General features: G+C 42.2%; 1 protein-coding gene across 1 annotated transcript in view; it reads left to right on the forward strand.

Moving 5' to 3' along the window:
- The first annotated feature begins 712 nt into the window (after positions 1-712).
- Positions 713-20,559, forward strand: part of LSG1 (large 60S subunit nuclear export GTPase 1) — a 28,991-nt gene continuing 9,144 nt past the window's right edge. The window contains exons 1-8 of the mRNA XM_044919884.1: positions 713-839; positions 2,376-2,502; positions 5,476-5,596; positions 5,776-5,862; positions 6,385-6,471; positions 11,597-11,657; positions 13,418-13,594; positions 17,829-18,242. Of these exons, the coding sequence (XP_044775819.1) occupies positions 741-839; positions 2,376-2,502; positions 5,476-5,596; positions 5,776-5,862; positions 6,385-6,471; positions 11,597-11,657; positions 13,418-13,594; positions 17,829-18,242 (1,173 nt within the window). The 5' untranslated portion in view covers positions 713-740. The remainder of the gene's footprint in view (positions 840-2,375; positions 2,503-5,475; positions 5,597-5,775; positions 5,863-6,384; positions 6,472-11,596; positions 11,658-13,417; positions 13,595-17,828; positions 18,243-20,559) is intronic.

Here is a 20,559-nt window from a genome sequence, read left to right on the forward strand (position 1 = left end):
TCACTTTAATTATAGGAAATATTAATGCAATTCTAAGTAGAATTTTTATGTTTTTTAAATAAAGCATTTAAGTCAGATCCTGTTGGCTTTCCTTGCAACCTTGCCAAGCTCTGGAAACATTGCTCACGCTTCCATTCCGAACGCCCATCCAGGCCGGGACTTTTCTCCCCAGTTCGCAGCTAGGAAAGACTAAGTAAACAAAAACTATTTAGATTCCGGGCTTGAAGGCGTTAGGACCACACCTTGAGAAGCACGCCAAAAACCGGCGCCAGGAAGCAACGCCACTTGGCGTGGCAGAAATATCCCTCACCCGTGTCTCCGCCTCTTGGCGACAAAAACAGCTGGGAGGCGGGGCTAGGACCTGCTTGCTTACGGCCATGCTTTTCAGGTCTCCCAGTTCCTAACCGGACGTTAAAGATCGACGCACGAATCTGGAAGGTACCATTGTTTTGATTCAATAATTCTGTGCAAATTTGAGATTTTCTTAGAGATAGCCATATAAATTAAGTTCTCCGGCGATTTTCGTATTTATATTCTGTAACAGTGGCAATGAGAGATATATGAAGGGCAGTTTGGAGCAAGTTATTCCTCCTTGTCTTCAACTCGGGCCTCCGCTACTTGGGCTCGCTTATACGTCACTTCCGGGGATCGAGCTCTTGAATACCGGAACACGCGCGTGCAGTGCCGTGCCGTGCCGTGCCGTGCGGTGCCGGGAGGGTTCGCGCGAGTGCGGTGCTGCGATGGGCCGCCGGAGAGCGCCAGGTCCTGGGACCCTCGGCCGGGCCCTTATCCGCCAGAATACCCAGCGGAGCCGTAACCACCGTCACAGCGACTCCTGGGTAAGACAGCTTATCGTGTTTCTCAGCCTTTCTTTCCGGCTATGAGAGAGAGTCTGAATGCTGGAAGCCTGGGGTCAAAAGTCACAGGAAAATTTTGTAGGAAAAGTGACGCCTAAGTAGAGTTTGGAGAGAGCAGCATGTTTAGGTTCCTGTCAGGCCGATACGCAGGCCCTCCTTCTAGCAAGGCACAGGGCACAGAGGTAGAGGTTGGAAAGGAGGGCTAGTGTGACGATGAGGCTATTGGGAGAGCTTGAAGAATCTTGAATGTAGGGAGCGTTTGAAAGTTTCCGAGCAGAAAAAAACATAAAAGCTACTTCTTTTGGTATTGTTCAAAGAATGAATCCTCCAAGAGTGGCTGGTTGCCACCAGAAATACAAAATAACTCAAATGCTTGCTGCATCCTTATTATTCCCTAACGGTTTCGCTGGAAGATGAACAGTGCATCTCCAAACTGTGGTGAGCTGGCCTAATACTTCCCTGGACCTAGGGATGAACATAATTTCAGGATCCTTGAAAAATGATGAAGAGGTTTGACTTTTGTTTGTTATTCTGACATACCTCTAAGTATTTGAGATTTACTGAGTTCTCAATAAGAACCTGTGCTCTCTGTGTGTGCCACTGTAATACCATCTGATTTCCAGCCATTTTATACGCAGAGTAAACGGCATACAGGGCTCTTCTATAGTCATCAAGTCCAAGTTACTCTAGACATTAGATTACTGATCATTTTAGTTGATTTTTGAGGGAACTTGTTAAAATACAGCCTTTGGGAAGTGGTAAGAAGATTGAATATGAATCCTTAAGAATTGTATTCTAATCCTTACTCTGAATTTTTTTTTTCTGACCTGTGGCCTTGGACCAACCACCTACTCTTTTAAGCTTCAATTTTTTTTTTATTTATTTGTACTGTAGTGAGCATGTAGCCAGACTAGTGTTTATCAAACTCTGGATTGTGCCTGGGAATTAGTTAACTAGGTCCCAACCAGTGGTTTTTTTTAACCCAACAGGATAGAATTCAAAATATCAGAGTGTATTACATGTGATAAGGTAACTTTGTTTCAGCATTCTTTTTTTCCCCCCTATTATTCTACTGAGTGGCACAGAATTGTATCATTGTGTGTATCACAGCATTTGAGTCATATGTAACGTGTATTTTTTACTGTGGGTCTCCATCAAAAATTTTCAGCTATGTCTGTCAGGATCAGAGAATCTGGATTTAAATTTATCTCTAACGGTCATTAGCAGCAACTATAAGGAAGTTATTTTTATCTATTCAAGACTGTTTCCTCGTCAGCAAAATAGAGATACAGTAAGATTTATTTCAAAAATTTCAAAAAAATTAAATGAAATAATGAATGGAAGTGCCTATCGTGTTTAAGCGTTCACTAGTTAAATGTTAACTCGTATTAGCATTGACTCTAAAGGGGCTGACACCACCCTCAAGATCACAGAACAGTTCCTTGGGAGGTTAGAGTTTGTTCAGATGTCAGAACCAGAAGAGAACAGCTGTATTATTACCCTGTGTTTTACTCATAGTTACACACAAGTGAGCTCAATGATGGCTACAATTGGGGTCGTCTTAATCTTCAGTCAGTGACTGAACAGAGCTCCCTCGATGACTTCCTTGCAACTGCAGAACTTGCAGGAACAGAGTTTGTAGCTGGTAAGTTGTTTATTCCTGAGTACACATGACACTGGTCACCCTTCCATCTTTGCTGACTAGATGTAAATTTGTCTATTTGGAAGTGTTTTGTGGACCCTAATAAACTCATAAATGGGCTGTCTTTAACCCAAAGGCAGATATCCCAGAAGAGTGTGGGAAAGTCTGATCAAGTAGAATCAAGCTGTGAAGTTCAGAATGTGCCACAGTTTTAAAATTAAGCTCTAAAAAACCTTCAGATTATACATTGTATCAAGTTCAAGAAACTCAATCTCTTGTAGGAAAAAGACCAGTCAGCATTATGGCGGGCAATACCAGAATTTTCCAGAAAATGTTTTCTGATATCATTGTTAGAAGCCAACTCCCTGGGCCTGCTGCTGTTATGTAGGCAATTTGAATTGTATTTTAAAGCACTTGTTGACACAGTATAGTGAATTTTCCATGCATGTAATTTGTTTTAGTCACTGCTCTCCCATGTTTCTTGGTATGTGTCTTCTGAGCACTTAGAAAAGTACCTGACACAGGTAGCATTATAAACTACTTTTATTGCTCTTTTATTATAAATGTTATTGTGCTGTTTAGCAAATTCATTCATTTATTTAAATGCTTTTATTGGGCCCCAGCTATTCTCAGGGATTGTATTGGCTACTGAGAGTACAGTGTTGAGTAAGATAACTTTGTTTCTGCAAAATTTTGTTTTAGGTGCTATGAAAGAAGTCTGTAGCAAGCAATGGGAACATAAAAGATGTAGTTAGTATTCATTCTGTCTGCAGGATGACCAGGGCCAGTCAAGGAAAGCTTTATGCTGGGGCTGAGTCTGAAAGGATGAGTAGCTGTTAGGTGAGGTGACACAGGATGATATACACAGGTGGAGGAGTCAAGCTAACATGTGAGTAGCAGCTTACTTTGTTCAGAAAATGGTTATAAGTTGGCCTCACGGGTGCTTGAAGTACACAGTGACAGGATGTGATGAGCAAACACTAGGGAGGTGGGCAAGGGTTAGAGCCTGGAGAAAATGAGGGCTTTAAAGGAATCTTTCGAGAGGTTTAAGCAGGTGTCAAACGTGATTTTAGATTTCATTGTTTTGAAAGATCACTGATGGATTTTGAGCAGGAATGATCAGTTACATTAGTCCAGCAAGAGAAGCAGGCAAGACTTAAATAGTAGTAATAGAAGAATGGTACAAAGAATCAGAACAAGATTAATAGGGAGATGGAATAAACCAGGCCTTGTGGAAGGGGGTGGAATAAGTGCAGAAGAGTGAGGAGTGTTAGAGCTTGTTCTGTTCTTTTGAAAACTGTATTCTTTTAAGATATTTGACTATGGCAGGAAGAGGTGTGTGTGTGCATGCGTGCTTATGTGTGTAATCAAGGTTAATACCAGCCATGTGTGTAGGTTATGGGGTGAAAGCTAGCACAGAGGGAGAGGTTGAAAATAAAACATTTGGTTTCACAGTATCAAAAATTTAAAGTGCATGTTTTATGACCTGGTGTTTCCACTTTTTAATACCTACACTAGAGCAGTGGTTCTCAAATTTTAGTAAGCATCAGAATTACCTGGAAAACAGATTCCTGGGCCCCTCCTCTGGAGATTCAGTATGTGTGGGTTGAGCCTGAGAATTTGCATTTCTGTCATATTTTAATAATGAACACTTGGAAACAACCTAAATGTTCAGTAGGTGGAAAAATGGCTAAACTGTGGCATAGACATGCTATGAAATACTATATGGCAGTTAAAAAGAATGAGGTAAATTTGTGGATACTAAAGCAAAGGATGTCCATGACCTGTTACCACATGAAAAGGCAAGCTGTGGAATAGTGCATATGTATGGTACTATTTGCATTAAGAAAATAATCCGACCGGCGTGCCTGGGTGGTTCAGTCAGTTAAGCATCTGACTCTTGATTTCAGCCCAGGTCATGATCTCAGGGTCTTAAGATTGAGCCCCACATCAGGTCCTGCACTTACCCAGGGAGTCTGCTCTAGATTCTCTCCCTCTCCCCAGGAGGAAAAAAATAATAATCCAACCAATCCCTATATCTACGTGTATATTAGGAAAAAACTTGGAGGCCTACACATTTAATCAATAATCTCCAGGGAGGGAAGTGAGATTGCATAGGTAGGCAGAAGATTGGGAGTTGGTCAAAGAGAATGTATGCCTTTACTGTTGAATTTTTTTAAAAGGAGTGTTTACGTATTGTGTAATTAAAATTTTTTTAATTTTTAGAAACATGACTGAAAATAGAGATTAATGAGGAAATGGAACAAAGTTTGAGTCTGGAAGGAGATGAGAATATAATGGGGTCAAAAGGAAGCTGGGATAACATCAGCCCCTCCAAAAACATGCATTCTCTCTCTCTCTCTTTCTCTTTCTCTCTCTCTCTCTCTCTCGCACACACACACAAGTAAATTTGGCATGCGATCTGTAGGGTTCACAGAGGTCTCTGTAGTTTGTACATGGACTTGGCTTTTTTTTTTTTTATTCCTTTGAATTGTTATATAGCATTAATTGTGGGCATGCATCATAAACATCCTACATAAATGATGGCCGTGTAGTAGTTCACCAGTTTTAACTGGAGGGAGTCTCTTTGCTGAATCTTTGCTTCCCCACCCATTCCATTCCCATTGGATGATAATTATTCCCCATATGTAAAATGAGATTGGTTGTACCGAATCTTTACAATCCTTCCCACTCTGTTTCTGTTTCCTTGAAATGCATTCAGCATATGGAGTTTTATAAAATTAGTGTTTGAAAAAATGATTGGCCTTTTGAAAGCTTTAGTAAAGATTTTTTTTCTTTCATTCCTTTTTTGGTAGATAACTTCACTTGGAAATTATTTATCCAAGGCTGGAGGCATCTACATCAAGAAAGCTCAAATTCTGTTTTAGATGCTGCATTTTTCATTTTCCAAGTAATGACCAATATCCACTCTCTAGATTGCCACATCAGTTACAGTACTTTCTTTTCTCTAAACAGAGAAACTTAATATCAAGTTTGTGCATCCTGAGGCTAGAGCTGGACTGTTGTCTTTTGAGGAGAGCCAGAGAATTAAGAAACTCCATGAAGAAAACAAACAGTTCTTGAGTGTACCACGGAGGTGAGTTGAGCAAGAATGTAGGACATTACAAGGCATAACAAGACTCCTGAGTATAAAATTTTTCATTTGGTGGTCTCTCTTTTCCTGTTTCCTTTTATCGCTGCCATTATTAAATCCAAATCTCCTGTTTTATTTTGGTAACTCACATGGAATTTTTTTTTCCTCTATGATTGTTTCAGACCAAAGTGGGACAAAAACACTAGTCCAGAAGAACTCAAACAGGCAGAGAAAGATAACTTCCTAGAATGGAGACGTCAGCTTGTCCGGTGAGTGTTAGAATATATGAAGATTTGTCTTGAAATTCTGAGCCTGGCATTTTGGTGTGTTTGCATTGCTATTTGCATTTTGAAGGCTTGATTCTTTTAAAAAGGAAATGGTAGATTTCTTCTTTCAAGTGCAAATTCTGTGTGTAACCAGCATTACTGGGTACATGTGCATCTTTGCACAAAGTAGATTGATTACTACGCTCCATTCCTGGCCTTCTCTCCTTCAAACCTTTCTCTAGCCATTAGTCATCCTGGAGTTGATCACTGCTCTCTTGCGCATCCTTCCAGAAGGAGGTGTGTGGGAGAAATGTCATTTTGTGGGATGAATGTCTAGGGCTTAAGCAGATTAAGTATAAAATTTCAAATTTGATTTTCATAATGACTCAGCAGAATGTAATAAAAACAGTTTGATAGTTGATATTTGTGTACGTATTTTTTAATGCAGTGAATTTGAGTGTTTCTACTACTTGAAACCTTTGATTATAATCTGGCAAAGATAAAAACTTTTCATTCTAAAGCCAGGCTAGAAGAGGAACAAAAATTGCTATTGACTCCATTTGAAAGAAATTTGGACTTTTGGCGCCAGCTCTGGAGGGTGATTGAGAGAAGGTAAGTTACCATTTTCCTTTGGTGTAAGGAAGACATTAGTGGTGTTGGATTAGATTCGGATGTTGATGAATGCTCATAGACCCCGGGGGCCGGGGTGCTCAGGGATTAAACTATGCAAATGGCTATTGAGGATTATTATAAAAACTGAAAGTGTAATGCTATATTTCTTTCAAAGTGTACATTTTTTTGTTGTTGTTATTATTAGGTGAACATGTTGATAAGCATGTAAGAATGGTGAACGTTTTCTATAAGATGAGTTCTGAAGTACCTACAGTTATTTTAGCAAATGTCTATTGATTCCTATTGGAAATATGGAAAATACGGGTGCTTCACACATCAAAAATATTCAAAATACGGGGGGTAGATGTCTGCTTGCAAAGAGAAAATACGTTGTAGGGGAGGCATTAGGGGCACAGGAATGAAGCGCAGTCTTTGCACTCAGATGATCAGTACTTGGTAAATCCAGAGTGTGATTCCTGCTGCGTTACAGATAGAAAGGCAGTGGGCCAAGTTATAACGGAAAGGAGCAGCTGATGAGGATCGGGGAAATCAAGGAGTGATTTGTTTTAATTGGAATTAGTGGTAATGGTTGCACAACTTTGCAAATATACTAAGAACTACTGAATTGTAAACTTTTAAAAGGGTTAATTTTATGATATGTGGATTATATCTCAATTTTTTTTTTAAGTCATACCTTCCCCATCCTGCTCTGGCAGAGGCAGAGAAAAGGCTATTGGGCTAGGATATGGGGAGGTCAGGGTAACAAGGCAAATCTCTAAGCCTGAAAAATGTAGAAGCTTGCTGCTGATTCCCAGACTCTGTGCAGGCCCCTTTGATTCAGTTAGGCTTGAATGAGGCTTGGGAAGACCCATTGATTCTCCTGGGGAACTTCTGTGGAGCACAGTGGATCTCTTCTTCAGGGCCTCTTGAGCAGTTGAAGATGTGTACTGCTGCTTCCAAAGAGAAATGGTAACAAGGTTTAACATATTGAAACCTGGCCTTGGAATGCCCCCATCTGCATATTTAACAGTATTGTTTTGTTTTTCTGTTTGTTTTTTTTGATTTTAGGTTTTCTCCTTCCTATATTATCTGTCTTTCCTCTCTGTTCCTTTTTTTTCTATTTATTCTGGTTTCTGACTTTTATTTTTTTTTATTTTTTAAGATTCTTATTTATTTATTGAGAGAGAGAGTGATAGAGAGAGCATGAGAGGGGGAGAGTCAGAGGGAGAAGCAGACTCCCCGCTGAGCAGGGAACCCGATGCGGTACTCGATCCCGGGACTCCAGGATCATGACCTGAGCTGAAGGCAGTCGCTTAAACAACTGAGCCACCCAGGCGCCCTGGTTTCTGACTTTTATATAAGAGGCCTTCCTCAGATATCAAGTGATGTTTGTTGTCTGTTCATACATTTTCAAAGATTTTTATTTATTTATTTGAGAGAGAGAGCCCACAAGCAAGGGGGAAGGGCAGAGGAAGAGGGAGAAGCGGGCTCCCCACTGAGCAGGGAGCCCGATGCAGGGCTTGATCCCAGGACTCTGGGATCATGTATGACCTGAGCTGAAGGCAGATGCTTAACTGAGCCATCCAGGCACCCAAGTGTGGTCATATTTAAGAATGAAGCATTATAAAGTTGATTGACAGGACCACCTGTTTGGGTGCAATTTGCCAACTGGTGGACTTCACTGTACAGGACCAAGTAGGGATCAATTTCATTTTGTTGGAATACCCCAAGATGTTAGGATCTGTAGGGGTTTTCCCTGAAGCCAGTCAGTTTTGTTTTTTTTTTTAAAGATTTTATTTATTTATTTGACAGAGAGAGAGATAGCGAGAGCAGGAACACAAGCAGGGGGAGTGGGAGAGGGAGAAGCAGGCCTCCCGCCAAGCGGGGAGCCCGACGCGGGACTTGATCCCAGGACCCTGGGATCATGACCCAAGCCGAAGGCAGACGCTCAACAACTGAGCCACCCAGGTGCCCCGAGCCAGTCAGTTTCTTAAAGAGAAATATGGTCTTCTGCCAAGAACATGGCTAAAGGTGGTGGTATAATGCAAAGGGGTTGTGCATTTTCACCATTTGGTATGTAGACTTGTTTAATCCCCGCTTTTTCACCTTTTCCCCCACCTTCTTTTGTGCTTGAGGTCCTAATTCTTCCACCTCTCAGGTTCATTTTCTCCGTTATAAACCCTAGCCTTCTGCCATTGGGATAGGAGATTGAGGGGGTGTAGTTGCCTGCCTGGATGGAACAGGGGAGCGGAACTAAGAGCTCCTCATTCAGATTGATTTCAGTCCTACACTTCACCCTTGCCTAGAGGCCTTTCATCTGACGCTTCTAATCTGCTCCCTCGGGGCTGTGGAGCATGAACAGGCTTGCTTCTTGACTGGGCTACCATGTCTCAGTTGCTGCTATTCCTTCTCTTTGTCCTAATGAGCTTCAGAGTTACTTTCATTTTTATAGGTTTTGAGAGGGAAGCATATGTGTTCATTCTTTCACATTTGACAGAATGGCCCTTTACACATTTCTGTGTCCCTAAATAAGCAGCTGGTTTCCCCAGGGGAAGCCGTACTTGGAACTCTTCACTTCAATTAGTTTACAGTATTACTTGCTCTGTTACTTTTATTATGAGGTATTTCTCTGTTTGTAACTTAAGGTATATAGTTTATAACACGTGGAAGTGGATCTGAATTACATAGAAATATTATTAATAAAGTGACTACTGCCAAATTTTTTAGCAGGAAATATTTATTGATGTGTTTGGTACAGCAGATGTCTCCTGTTTGGTAACAGGCTAGCTAAGCCATCTGCCTCTTTAATTTCAAGCGTAGTTATTGGAAAAGATTTGATGTATACCCTGTCATTTGAAATGCAGGAAGCTGCTGGGGCACTGAGGGCAGAACACCGTATTCCAGGAAGATAAGGCACTATTGTACCACGGGAGCCTTTCCTGGTACACGGTCAGGACTGTGCTCTGCTGCCTCGGGCAGCACACGAAGCAAGGTCTTAAGTTTGTCTTTTCTTACTGGGGTCTACTTGTTTGCGGGTAGACCTGATGTTTGTGGACCTTGCAATTTTTTTATTAGGCTTTGCGTTTTGCAGTCATTGTTGCGTTTACTGTTAAATCCTTACAGTTTGAGGGGCGCCTGGGTGGCTCAGTTGTTAAGCATCTGCCTTCAGCTCAGGTCATGATCCCAGGACCCTGGGATCGAGCCCCGCATTGGGCTCCCTGCTCGTCGGGAAGCCTGCTTCTCCCTCTCCCACTCCCCCTGCTTGTGTTCCCTCTCTCGCTGTGTCTCTCTCTCTCTCTGTCAAATAAATAAAATCTTAAAAAAAAAAAAAAAATCCTTACAGTTTGAAAGCGGTAGATATTACCTTAAGGCAGAAATACCGGGACCCACTTAATTAGAGAACTTAACAATTTGTCATTAATTAGGAAGTCTGTGAGTTCCTTTGAATCACGATATTATGCTGGAAATTTAACTATTCTGAAAGAAAATGCACTTTGATTGTCAAAGCCCTGCCTTAAATAGTAAGCTTGATTTAATACATTTCCTCTGCCTCCAGCCTAGTTGCATAAGCCTTACTTCAGAACGGGCTAACCAGACGCGGCTTTTTAGGAGACTGCTGTGAGCACGTCTGCAGCTTATTTCCTTCCAGTGGCAGCTGGCCGTTAGAGCATCTCTTCTAGCCATGGGGACAGAATGAAAGGAGGATCCTCCCAGAGAAGTGGGAGGCTTATTCTTGAAGCGCTCCGCTGCTCTAGTCCCCCCTACATTTGTGAAGCCTCTGAAGAGCTTGTATCGGCTGCAGAAAGTTTTCTTATTGCTGCATCTTCTGTGTGACGAAGGAAGTTAGACTCCTCCTTCCTGCTTCGATGTGGCATCTTTTTTTTTTTTTTAAAGATTTTATTGATTTATTTGACAGAGAGAGACGCAGCGAGAGAGGGAACACAAGCAGGGGGAGTGGGAGAGGGAGAAGCAGGCTCCCCGCCGAGCAGGGAGCCCGATGCGGGACTCGATCCCAGGACCCAGGGATCATGACCCAAGCCGAAGGCAGACGCCCAACGACTGAGCCACCCAGGCGCCCCCTCGATGTGGCATCTTAAGTTGATACATTCCTGTTTCATATTTTAGGCATTTAAACGCATTGTTGGAACTGGTGGATGATGATTTGCTAGATGTATGCTTTGTCTCATCAGCCCTGGGTTTAACTAAGATACAGGCTTTGATAGTGGCAACTATCAGCAAGTGATTCATTCGTTTTCTTTTGAGGCCTGAACACCAGTGTAGATTAGGTCCTGAGTATACAGTAGACCTCACCTTGGATTAAAGTATTTGGAATAGTCTTTTTGCCTCACCAGGAGAGTTTACTAGAAGATACAGCTGAAGCTTTAGCAGTGAAACATCAGAGGCTCTCTAGGACATGCAACAGCAAGATAATGTTACGATTACAAGCATGTCCTCTGGTCCAGACTGACTTCCCATTCCAGCTCCATCACTTAGCAGCTAGTGACTTTGGACAAGTGACTTCACTGTCCTAAGCTTCTAAGCTTCAGTTTCCTCATATATAAACTGGGGATAATTGTACCTTAAAACGTTAAGGTGCGGGGCGCCTGGGTGGCTCAGTCTTTGGGCGTCTGCCTTTGGCTCAGGTCATGATCCCAGGGTCCTGGGATCGAGCCCCGCATCAGGCTCCCTGCTCTGCGGGAAGCCTGCTTCTCCCTCTCCCACTCTTCCTGCTTGTGTTACCTCTCTGGCTGTCTCTCTCTCTCTCTCTGTCAAATAAATTAAAAAATCTTAAAAACAAAAAAACGTTAAGGGGCGCCTGGGTGGCTCAGTCGTTAAGCGTCTGCCTTCGGCTCAGGTCATGATCCCAGGGTCCTGGGATCGAGCCCCGCATCGGGCTCCCTGCTCAGCAGGAGGCCTGCTTCTCCCTCTCCCACTGCCCCTGCTTGTATTCCCTCTCTCTCTGTGTCTCTTTCTGTCAAATAAACAAATAAAATTATTTTTTTAAAAAATTGTACCTTAAAACGTTAAATGTGTCAAATGCTTAATATGTGGAAAGTGTTTGCTAGTGTTATATGGTCATTGTTTCACTTCACAGTGATTGGAGTATCTCACCTTTCTTTTTCAGTGATATCGTGGTCCAGATAGTAGATGCTCGAAACCCACTCCTGTTTAGATGTGAGGATTTGGTAAGTGAAGTGCAACAGAATTCAAATGCGCAGTCCTTGGAGCCACAGCGGGACGACGGCATCACTGGTAGCCGTCACTGCGGGCAAGCGTTTGGTCCTCTCCTCTAGCTGTGTTTAAGGAGACCCCCCTCTCCTCCCAGGGGCAGGTGCATGCATACTGCCACTGTTTAGACAGGGGTCTTCCTTCGAAAACAAGTATTTCCATCTGTAGGAAGGGCAAACACATGAATTTTCTAGCTTTTAGTTTAGAAGCCAGTTTGTTAATAGACATTTGCCAGTGTTTCTCATTTTTTAAGAGACATCCGTTGAAACAGTGTTTCTCATTTTTTAAGAGACATCCGTTGAAACAGTGTTGTGCTTATTAGTCACATCTTACCCATACTGTTAAGTTCTCTCTCCTCACACCTTAGTTATTATCTCCTGTGATATTTTACAAGCGAACTAAGTTTGTAAAACCCCAGAGGGACTAACAATTAAGGAGTGAAGACTACATGAAATAATGTAATACAGGTTTTAAATTAATAAAACACTGTACACATGTGAAGTATTCCTATTAGTGTTTGAGTCCATAGTAGTAATAGTACAGAATATTTTTTTAAAGATTTTATTTATTTATTTGATAGTGCACAAGCAGGGGGAAGCGGCAGGCAGAGAGAGAAACAGGCTCCCCACCGAGCAGAGAGCCGAACGTGGGGCTCAATCTCAGGACCTCAAGATTATGACCCGAGCTGAAGGCAGACGCCCAGCCGACTGAGCCACCCAGGCACCCTAGTGCAGAATTTTTTTTTTTTTTTAAGATTTTATTTATTTATTTGACAGAGACACAGCGAGAGAGGGAACACAAGCAGGAGGAGTGGGGGAGGGAGAAGCTGGCTTCCCGCAGAGCAGGGAGCCCAGTGCGGGGCTTGATCCCAGGACCCTGAGATCATGACCTGAGCCGAAGGCAGACGCCTAACGACTCAGCCACCCAGGTGCCCCTGAATATTTTTAAATCCACTGGTGAGGGACAATCTTAGTACTGAAACTCTTACGAAGTCGGCTTTTATACCTCGGGTGTGTTTCCTAATGAAGAGCTGTGGCTGGGAATTAATTTCAATTACTGGGTCTTGTTTTTCTTTTAGACTTCAAAAAGTATTTTTTATGTGAAAAGATGAGATTTTTTTTTTTTTTAAACACTTATTTGACAGAGAGACACAGTGAGAGAGGGAACACAAGCAGGGGGAGTGGGAGAGGGAGAAGCAGGCTTCCCACGGAGCAGGGAGCCTGATGTGGGGCTCGATCCCAGGACCCTGGGATCATGACCCGAGCCGAAGGCAGACGTTTAACAAGTGAGCCATCCAGGCGCCCCAAAAGATGAGATTATTATTGGCTATCATCACTTGGCTGAAAAATAGTCCCTGCTGGCTGACAAATCTCCTAGTTTTGCAGTTCTTAAACTTTTGTGTAAAACAATTCAGCGCTATGAAAGAGAGGAACTACATTATTTAAAGAATCTATTATACTTCGACAGGGTAGGAGAGCATTTCCTTTTACCCTTTCCAATTCCTTATGTCGAGAGTATTTCTAGGTATATGTGATCTGACTTTTTCAGAGCTTGTTGAGAGGGTCAGTAGAATGTACCAGGATGAAAAATCTTTAAATTAGGATTGACTTAAAACTGAGCGCAGCAAAAACTTTTAGTACTGTTTGGGGGCTTTCAATATAATTAGCCCAATTTTTACTTGTTTGAAGGCCTGTCTAAATACCTTTGTCTTGCCTAGGAATGTTATGTGAAAGAAATAGATGATAATAAGGAAAACGTCATTCTGATAAATAAGGCAGATTTGTTGACTGCTGAGCAGCGGAGTTCCTGGGCCACATACTTTGAAAAAGAAAATGTGAAGATTATCTTCTGGTCAGCTTTGGCTGAAGCCATTCAACTGATTGGTGACTCTAAGGTAACCTCTGGGGGACTTTGTCAGGTTGAGTTTTGGGGAGGAGGATTTCAGTTTCTGGTTAGTAAGCTTTGTTTTTTTCTTATTGAAGAGTTATAGGAATCCAGGGGTTTTGTTTGTTCCCTAAATGCTCTGATAGTAGGATGACCCATAGAAAAATGAGTCACAAGGTACTTTCTCTGGTTGTCAAATAATCTGACATCTCTGGGGCTCTGTGGTACACACTGATACTAGCTATAATTTTTAATTTTTTTAGATTTTCAGCAGGAAATTGTATAGGAGGTTTCGTAATGACTTTATAATTGGTTTTTTTTTTTAAAGATTTTATTTATTTATTTGACAGAGAGAGAGATAGCGAGAGCAGGAACACAAGCAGGGAGAGTGGGAGGGGGAGAAGCAGGCTTCCTGCCGAGCAGGGAGCCCGATGTGGGACTCGATCCCAGGACCCTGGGATCATGACCTGAGCTGAAGGCAGACGCTTAACGACCCAGGCGCCCAACTTTATAATTGTTTTTAACAGGAGGCAGGTACAACCGAAGCATTTACCTCTACCTCTCAGACTTGGTTAGAATCTCTTTTGACATTCTTTTCAAAACAAATGAAGTAACCCTAAAGATATACATATATATACCATGTTATCTTGGTTTGTTTGGTTTTTTTTGTTGTTGTTTTTTTTTTTAAGATTCTACTTACTTTATTTTTTGAGAGAGAAGGAGTGAGCGAGAGAGCACGAGCATGGGGAGGGGGAGAGGGAGAGAGAGGAGAAGCAGACTCCCCACTGTGCAGGGAGCCCAATGTGGGGCTCCATCCCAGGACCCTGGGATCATGACCTGTGCCAAAGGTAGACACTTACTTGAGCCACCCAGGCACCCGGTACCATGTTACTTTTTAACCTAAATTTTACAGAAACAGTTTGGGGTTCCTTTTTTTTTTTTTAAAGTAATCTCTGCACCCAATGTGAGGCTTGAGCTCACAACCCCAAGATCAGGAGTCACATGCGCCATCCACTGAGCCAGCCAGGCACCCCTGGGGTTTATTTTCTAATAAAAAATATAACTATTAGCTAGTAATAACTATGAAGTGAAATTGCTAGTAGAATCTTAGAGCTGAAAGAGACTTAAAGTAATACCTTTTTTCCTAGCCTTTTCCTTTCCTTTTCTCTTACCTCTGTCAACCATCTATAGAGTATTTTGTATGTTGAGCTGAGTGCCAGTGAATACAATGCCCTCCCCTTGATGAGCTCACAGGTTAGCTCTAACTATGAATTCCTTCCCTCACCTTCAGGGCAGACAGTCATATAATCTCTCTGTTATTTATCCACGTTAAGTGATAGAGACCAGGTAGCTCACTCTTTCTATCTACATTTAGAAAGTTCTTCAGTTCAGTGAAGCTAAGTCTGCCTCCCTAGCCTGTGATCTAAGGACTCTTCCTTTGTCCCCTTAGTTCTCTCTGTGTATATTTTCTGGTGTCCTAGTCATCATGGACAGAATATCTGGGATACTCTTCATCTCAAGTGCCTGTCTGCCTATGTCAGGAAACACAATTGGTGGTACTTAATTTATACGTTATATATTCAGAGGGATGATTATTTCTTATGATCAGAATACTCCCAGTAATTCAGTTGTTTGTTTGTTTGTTTTTTAAGATTTTATTTATTTATTTGACAGAGAGAGACACAGCGAGAGAGGGAACACAAGCAGGAGGAGTGGGGGAGGGAGAAGCAGGCTTCCTGCGGAGCAGGGAGCCCAATGCGGGGCTCGATCCCAGGACCCTGGGATCATGACCTGAGCCGAAGGCAGACGCTTAACAACTGAGCCACCCAGGCGCCCCATAATTCAGTTTTTGTTAATTCACCCCATTTCAGAGGAGCTGTGTTATGCTCTTGGCTCATTTAACCTGTGAACAATGAAATCCCTCAAATATTTTTTAAAAAAGAAAAGACTTCTGCAAATCTAATCCCATATTTACAATGGAAAAAGTTTTTCATTTTGTATTTGCCTCAATTTAGGACATACAGTTACTCTGAAATATTGTTAGCGATTTGGGGCTAAGATAGGGAATTCATTTTGGTTGTACAGTTTGCTTTTCTCTCCTAGCTTTGAATCTGCCAATTTTGTGTGTTTGTCCTTCTCTGTATTCTTTCCAGTCATTGATAACATTGTTAAACAGATTAAGACCAAGGGGAGAGCTCTATAACCTTTTGTGTTACCAAGCATTTTGATGTGATGAATACAGATGTGTTCACAAGGATACAACAATAAGCATTGTTCCATTGTTACTATTGTTAATAAAAACTAACCCATAGAAAGCTTATTCTGTGCCAGGCACCACTGTCCTAAGCACTTTATACATTGTATTCATTTAATCATCTCAGCAGTAAGTATAAGTGCTTATTATCCTCGGGTAGTCTGGCTTCATGGCTTGTCTTCTTAAGCATTATTTCTGTTGTTTCAACTCTTTCCTGGAAACCAGTGTTTTACTGAAGTTTGTTTAATAAATATTTATCACTGTATTCTTAGCCCTGATGTACCAACCCAGTAACTATCAAAATGGGAAAAGATTAGTTTCTACATCTGTGGTATTCCCTGAACTGTTAACCAAGTAGTACATTGATGACTGTCTTTCTGGGGCTCACCAGCTATCTTGTAGACTTGCTCCCATACCCAAGTCTGAGTTCACAGGGAGTGGTTATGGAAGATACTGTTTCTCCCTTTTTAAGTTAGCCATCATTTACTTCTCCCAAGTCTTCTGAAGTGTCTGCCATTTCTCATGATTTCCCAAGACCAATAACCAGCTACTGTTGTGATATCATAGCTGGAATCACATCTGTCATTTGAGTATCAAACATGAATTTATTAGAAATAGTTTGATAGTCACTGTTTTCTCACCTACCTCAAATTTGGTTTTTCCTTTTACAGTTGTTTGATCCCTTCTTATTTGGGGGGGGGAAAAATGACAGTTTTCAAGCTGAATATTTTGGTTTTCTCTTAGCCATCTGTTGCACTGTGTTTCCTCAAGGGATTGATTTTTCCTTTCTTTTTATTTTTAATATAACTGGCACAAAGTCCTTTTGTTGTCTTTAACATTTTTACTGAACCTGAAGTGCTTCTAGTTTTATTAGTTTTTTTAATACACATCCACATTCAGTTCACATTATTGTTTTCTATTTCTTTCATATTTTGAAATGATCCAGAAGAGCTCACAGTGAAGACACACCGTCTTCTTTACATTTATTGCTCATTTCTCATAGAAATTGCTTCCAGTTCTTTGGTTCTGTTATAAGGCATGCTGCCATGTTTCTTTTTGACCTGCCAGGTTTGATCATGAAATCATGTCTATCTTCCCTGACATTTTCTTTATATCTCTACTTTCCTAAAAGTTAGGTTACTTGTTTAACTGAGTTCATTGTGTCCTATTCTGTGACGGTTACTCATTCTAACACTAGGTAATTTAGAAATGATACAAGGTTTGCATCACTTCTAAATCCAAACCCACTCACTCTTGTTAATTCAAATTAGTAATACTGTAAATTGTCTTATTTTTGCTTTATTATCAGTAGGAATTCAGAAGAATTAACACATCCTTGAAGAGTAAATGATCTTTATCTTTTTCTTTGCATATGTGAATAATTTTCACATGTGGAGTTGTTTTGTTGCTTCTGCATTTCATCCAGAGGGAGCTATGCTCCACAGTGCTCTGATTTATTAAAGGCAATTATAAAGGAATAGCAGTTTCCTTAAACATGCAAATCACGGTCTTTAAAAATGCAAATGTGAAAAGAAACTCAAATTATAAACCATGCCCTTCTTGCTTTGTGCAAAGAAGAGAATGTTAAATATTTTATCGTTAATGAGAAATGCTTTGTTCTCCAGCCTAGTGCAAAATAATGTACTGCCAAAGAATTCAGCTTGACATGGGCTTTTTTAAATGCTTGCTTTTTTTTAAAGATGTATCTGTTACAAACGTAATGCATATTTTGTACAGGGTCCAAATAATACAGAAATGTCTAAAGTGAGGTCCGCTGCTCCTCTCGTCCCCAGAGGGCACCACTGTTGATAGTTTGTTGTGTCCTTTCACCGAAAGGCTTACCTTCTCTCCCTGTTTTCACTTTTTCTGGTCTTGTCACTTATCTTGTCCTCTGTTCATCTGTGGCAGCCAACTCTGAGTACATTCACTAGAGTGAAAGGTGCCGTTGTTGTACACTTCTGAGCTTTTGTGGTTTCTGTCCTCTCTTCAGGAACAGGCGAACGGGGGTGCTGGAGAAGCCAACACAGCCAAGTCTGAAAAGGCCAGTTGTGAGGAGGCTGCGGTCCCACACAGTGAGCCCGGACATCTCCCAGACTGCGGTTCCCTCGCACTTAGTGACCTTGCCCCTAGCGATGAGGACTCCAGTGAGTACGAGGACTGTCCGGAGGAGGAGGAGGAGGTGTGGCAGACATGCTCGGAAGAGGACAACCCTGACGAAGAGGCCTCTGGCCAGGACTGGCAGAGAAGCTGCACTGCGGATTCTGAGGCTCAGGGTAGGAAACCCCTGCAGAAGGAGTGCACACACAATTTTAGCCACCTCGTATCAAGGCAGGAGTTGTTGGAGATCTTTAAGCAGCTGCACAATGGGAAGAAGGTGAAAGACGGACAACTTACGGTTGGACTGGTAAGATGAAATAGGTCCTAAGATTGTTACCACATGGGTACCTTTTTTTTTTTTTTTTTTTAAGATTTATTTATTTGAGGGACGCCTGGGTGGCTCAGTCGGTTAAACATTTTCCTTCAGCTCAGGTCATGATCCCAGGGTCTTGGGATCGAGACCCACATCGGGTTCCTTGCTCATCAGGGAGCCTGCTTCTCCCTCTCCCTCTGCCGGCAGCTCCCCTGCTTGTGCTGTCTCTCCCCAACCCCCAACAAATAAATAAATAAAATACTTTTAAAAAGATTTTTTTATTGGAGAGAGAGAGAGCACAAGCCAGGGGGTGGGGGCAGAGGGAGAGAGAATCCCAAGCAGACTGCACTGAGCATGGAGCCCAGTGCGGGGCTCGATCTCAAGACCCTGAAATCATGACCTGAGCCGAAATCAGGAGTCGGACGCCCAATGACTGCACCACCCCGGCGCCCTACCACATGGGTACCTTTATTTCTTTTTTTTTTTTTTTTTAAGATTTTATTTATTTATCTGACAGAGAGACAGCAAGAACAGGAACACAAGCGGGGGAGTGGGAGAGGGAGAAGCAGGCTTCCCGCCGAGCAGGGAGCCCGATGTGGGACTCGATCCCAGGGTCCTGGGATCATGACCTGAGCCGAAGGCAGACCCTTAACGACTGAGCCACCCAGGCGCCCGGTACCTTTATTTCTAATCCATTGGTAGTTACACTGGCACCCAAGGGACCAGCCAAGCTTCTGGCATCATAGGGAACGTTATTGCCCTCTTGTTTCCCACTGGCCTTGTGGGGGTAGGTGAAGCCCAACTCAAAAGAGTGAACTCTCTAAAGGCTTATATTGGTTACACCCCTATTCATATTAATTATCTTCTCCTATCTTCCAGTTCAGCCCTACTGGTCCTGTGACTTACCGAGAGGTAGCAGAATGAGAGCGCCTTTAAGGGTGTCTTCACACTTCCAGTTCAATAATCTTACCTTCTTCTATAGGCTTTTGGTGTCATGTGATCCTTGCCAACTTGTACTCTAAATGTTCCAGGTGCATTTTAGGGTGAATCCCAACATCTTTGGGCCAAGCAAAACATGACTGGTGCTTTAGTTGCAGAAAAACAAGGGAAAGGAGATCACATCCCTAGCTACATATATGCTAATTCTAGAGGTGGCTGTGAGAAGTGCTCAGACCTCAGAGACATACAGCACAGCTCCAGAGGCCCCATCTTGAGCTAAGGAAATGTAAGATATTAGAGAAGGTATTTTAAAGGTCTCTCACCCAGGAGAACAAAACTGTGAGGGAAAGTAGATCATGGCAGGTTTAAAATCTTCTGGCTCTTAAGTTACATGCCAAGTATAGCTAATCCTAATTGTTTTGAAGCGCTCCCCCGCCCCAAGCCTACTTACAGTGATTGTAGCAGATCAACATTTCACTTCAGAGCGCTAATTAAAGGAATTGCCCCTGGAGCCAGGCAGACCTAGTATACCCCCCAGTGATACAGTGGGATGGATTCACTCGCTGTGAACCTTGGAGAACTTACGTCATTTCTCTCAGCTTCACAGCTTTAGCTTCTTTTCTTTATATGATTGCTAAAAATCCTTTTCCTACATGCTGCCAGAAAGTCCAGCTTCCCTAAAAGCTAGTTTCTTTCTTTCTCACATTTATGGAAATGTGAAACAGCCTCTCCACTTCCTGAACGTTTTACTCTAGAAATCCTGAGAATAGGTTAATTTACTCATTCTACGAACATTTATTGATCACGTGCCACAGGCCACGCGTCCTGCTGGTCTGTAGCAGTGTATCAGGGGACCAGACAGACACAGTCCCCACCCTCCCAGCGCTTGGTGTTCCGGGTGTCGTGAGCGCAAGAGGACATCCAGCGGCCTGTGGGAGTGTATAGTGAGGGAGCCTGATCTGCAGAAGGTGGGGGAGATGACAGCAACAAAAGTGCCCTCCCCCCAACAAATGACATCTAAACAAATAGTAACATGTCATGTAATCAAGATACAAATAAACACAAAACATGAGGAGAATATTGAGAATAATGAGCAGTTATCTGCAATCTTTATGTAAGAGGTTGCACCTTAAAGTATAATGTGAGTTTTTGACAAAGTGACAGTAGAAGGGCCTTCCAGGCAAACAGAAGGTAAATGTTTAAGCAAAGCCCCAGGAATGGAAATATGTTCATGGAATAGCAGATAACAGTATGGCTAAGTGTGGAGAGGAGTGAGAGCGAAGACTGAAACAGTGGATGTTGTCTGTTACGAGGCCTGGAATAGAGGTGGAAGGTTTGGGGTTTTATGTTCGATGGAATCGGTATTTATAAT

Source organism: Neomonachus schauinslandi, chromosome 1 (assembly GCF_002201575.2).
Source record: "Neomonachus schauinslandi chromosome 1, ASM220157v2, whole genome shotgun sequence".
Taxonomy (NCBI): Eukaryota; Metazoa; Chordata; class Mammalia; order Carnivora; family Phocidae; genus Neomonachus; species Neomonachus schauinslandi.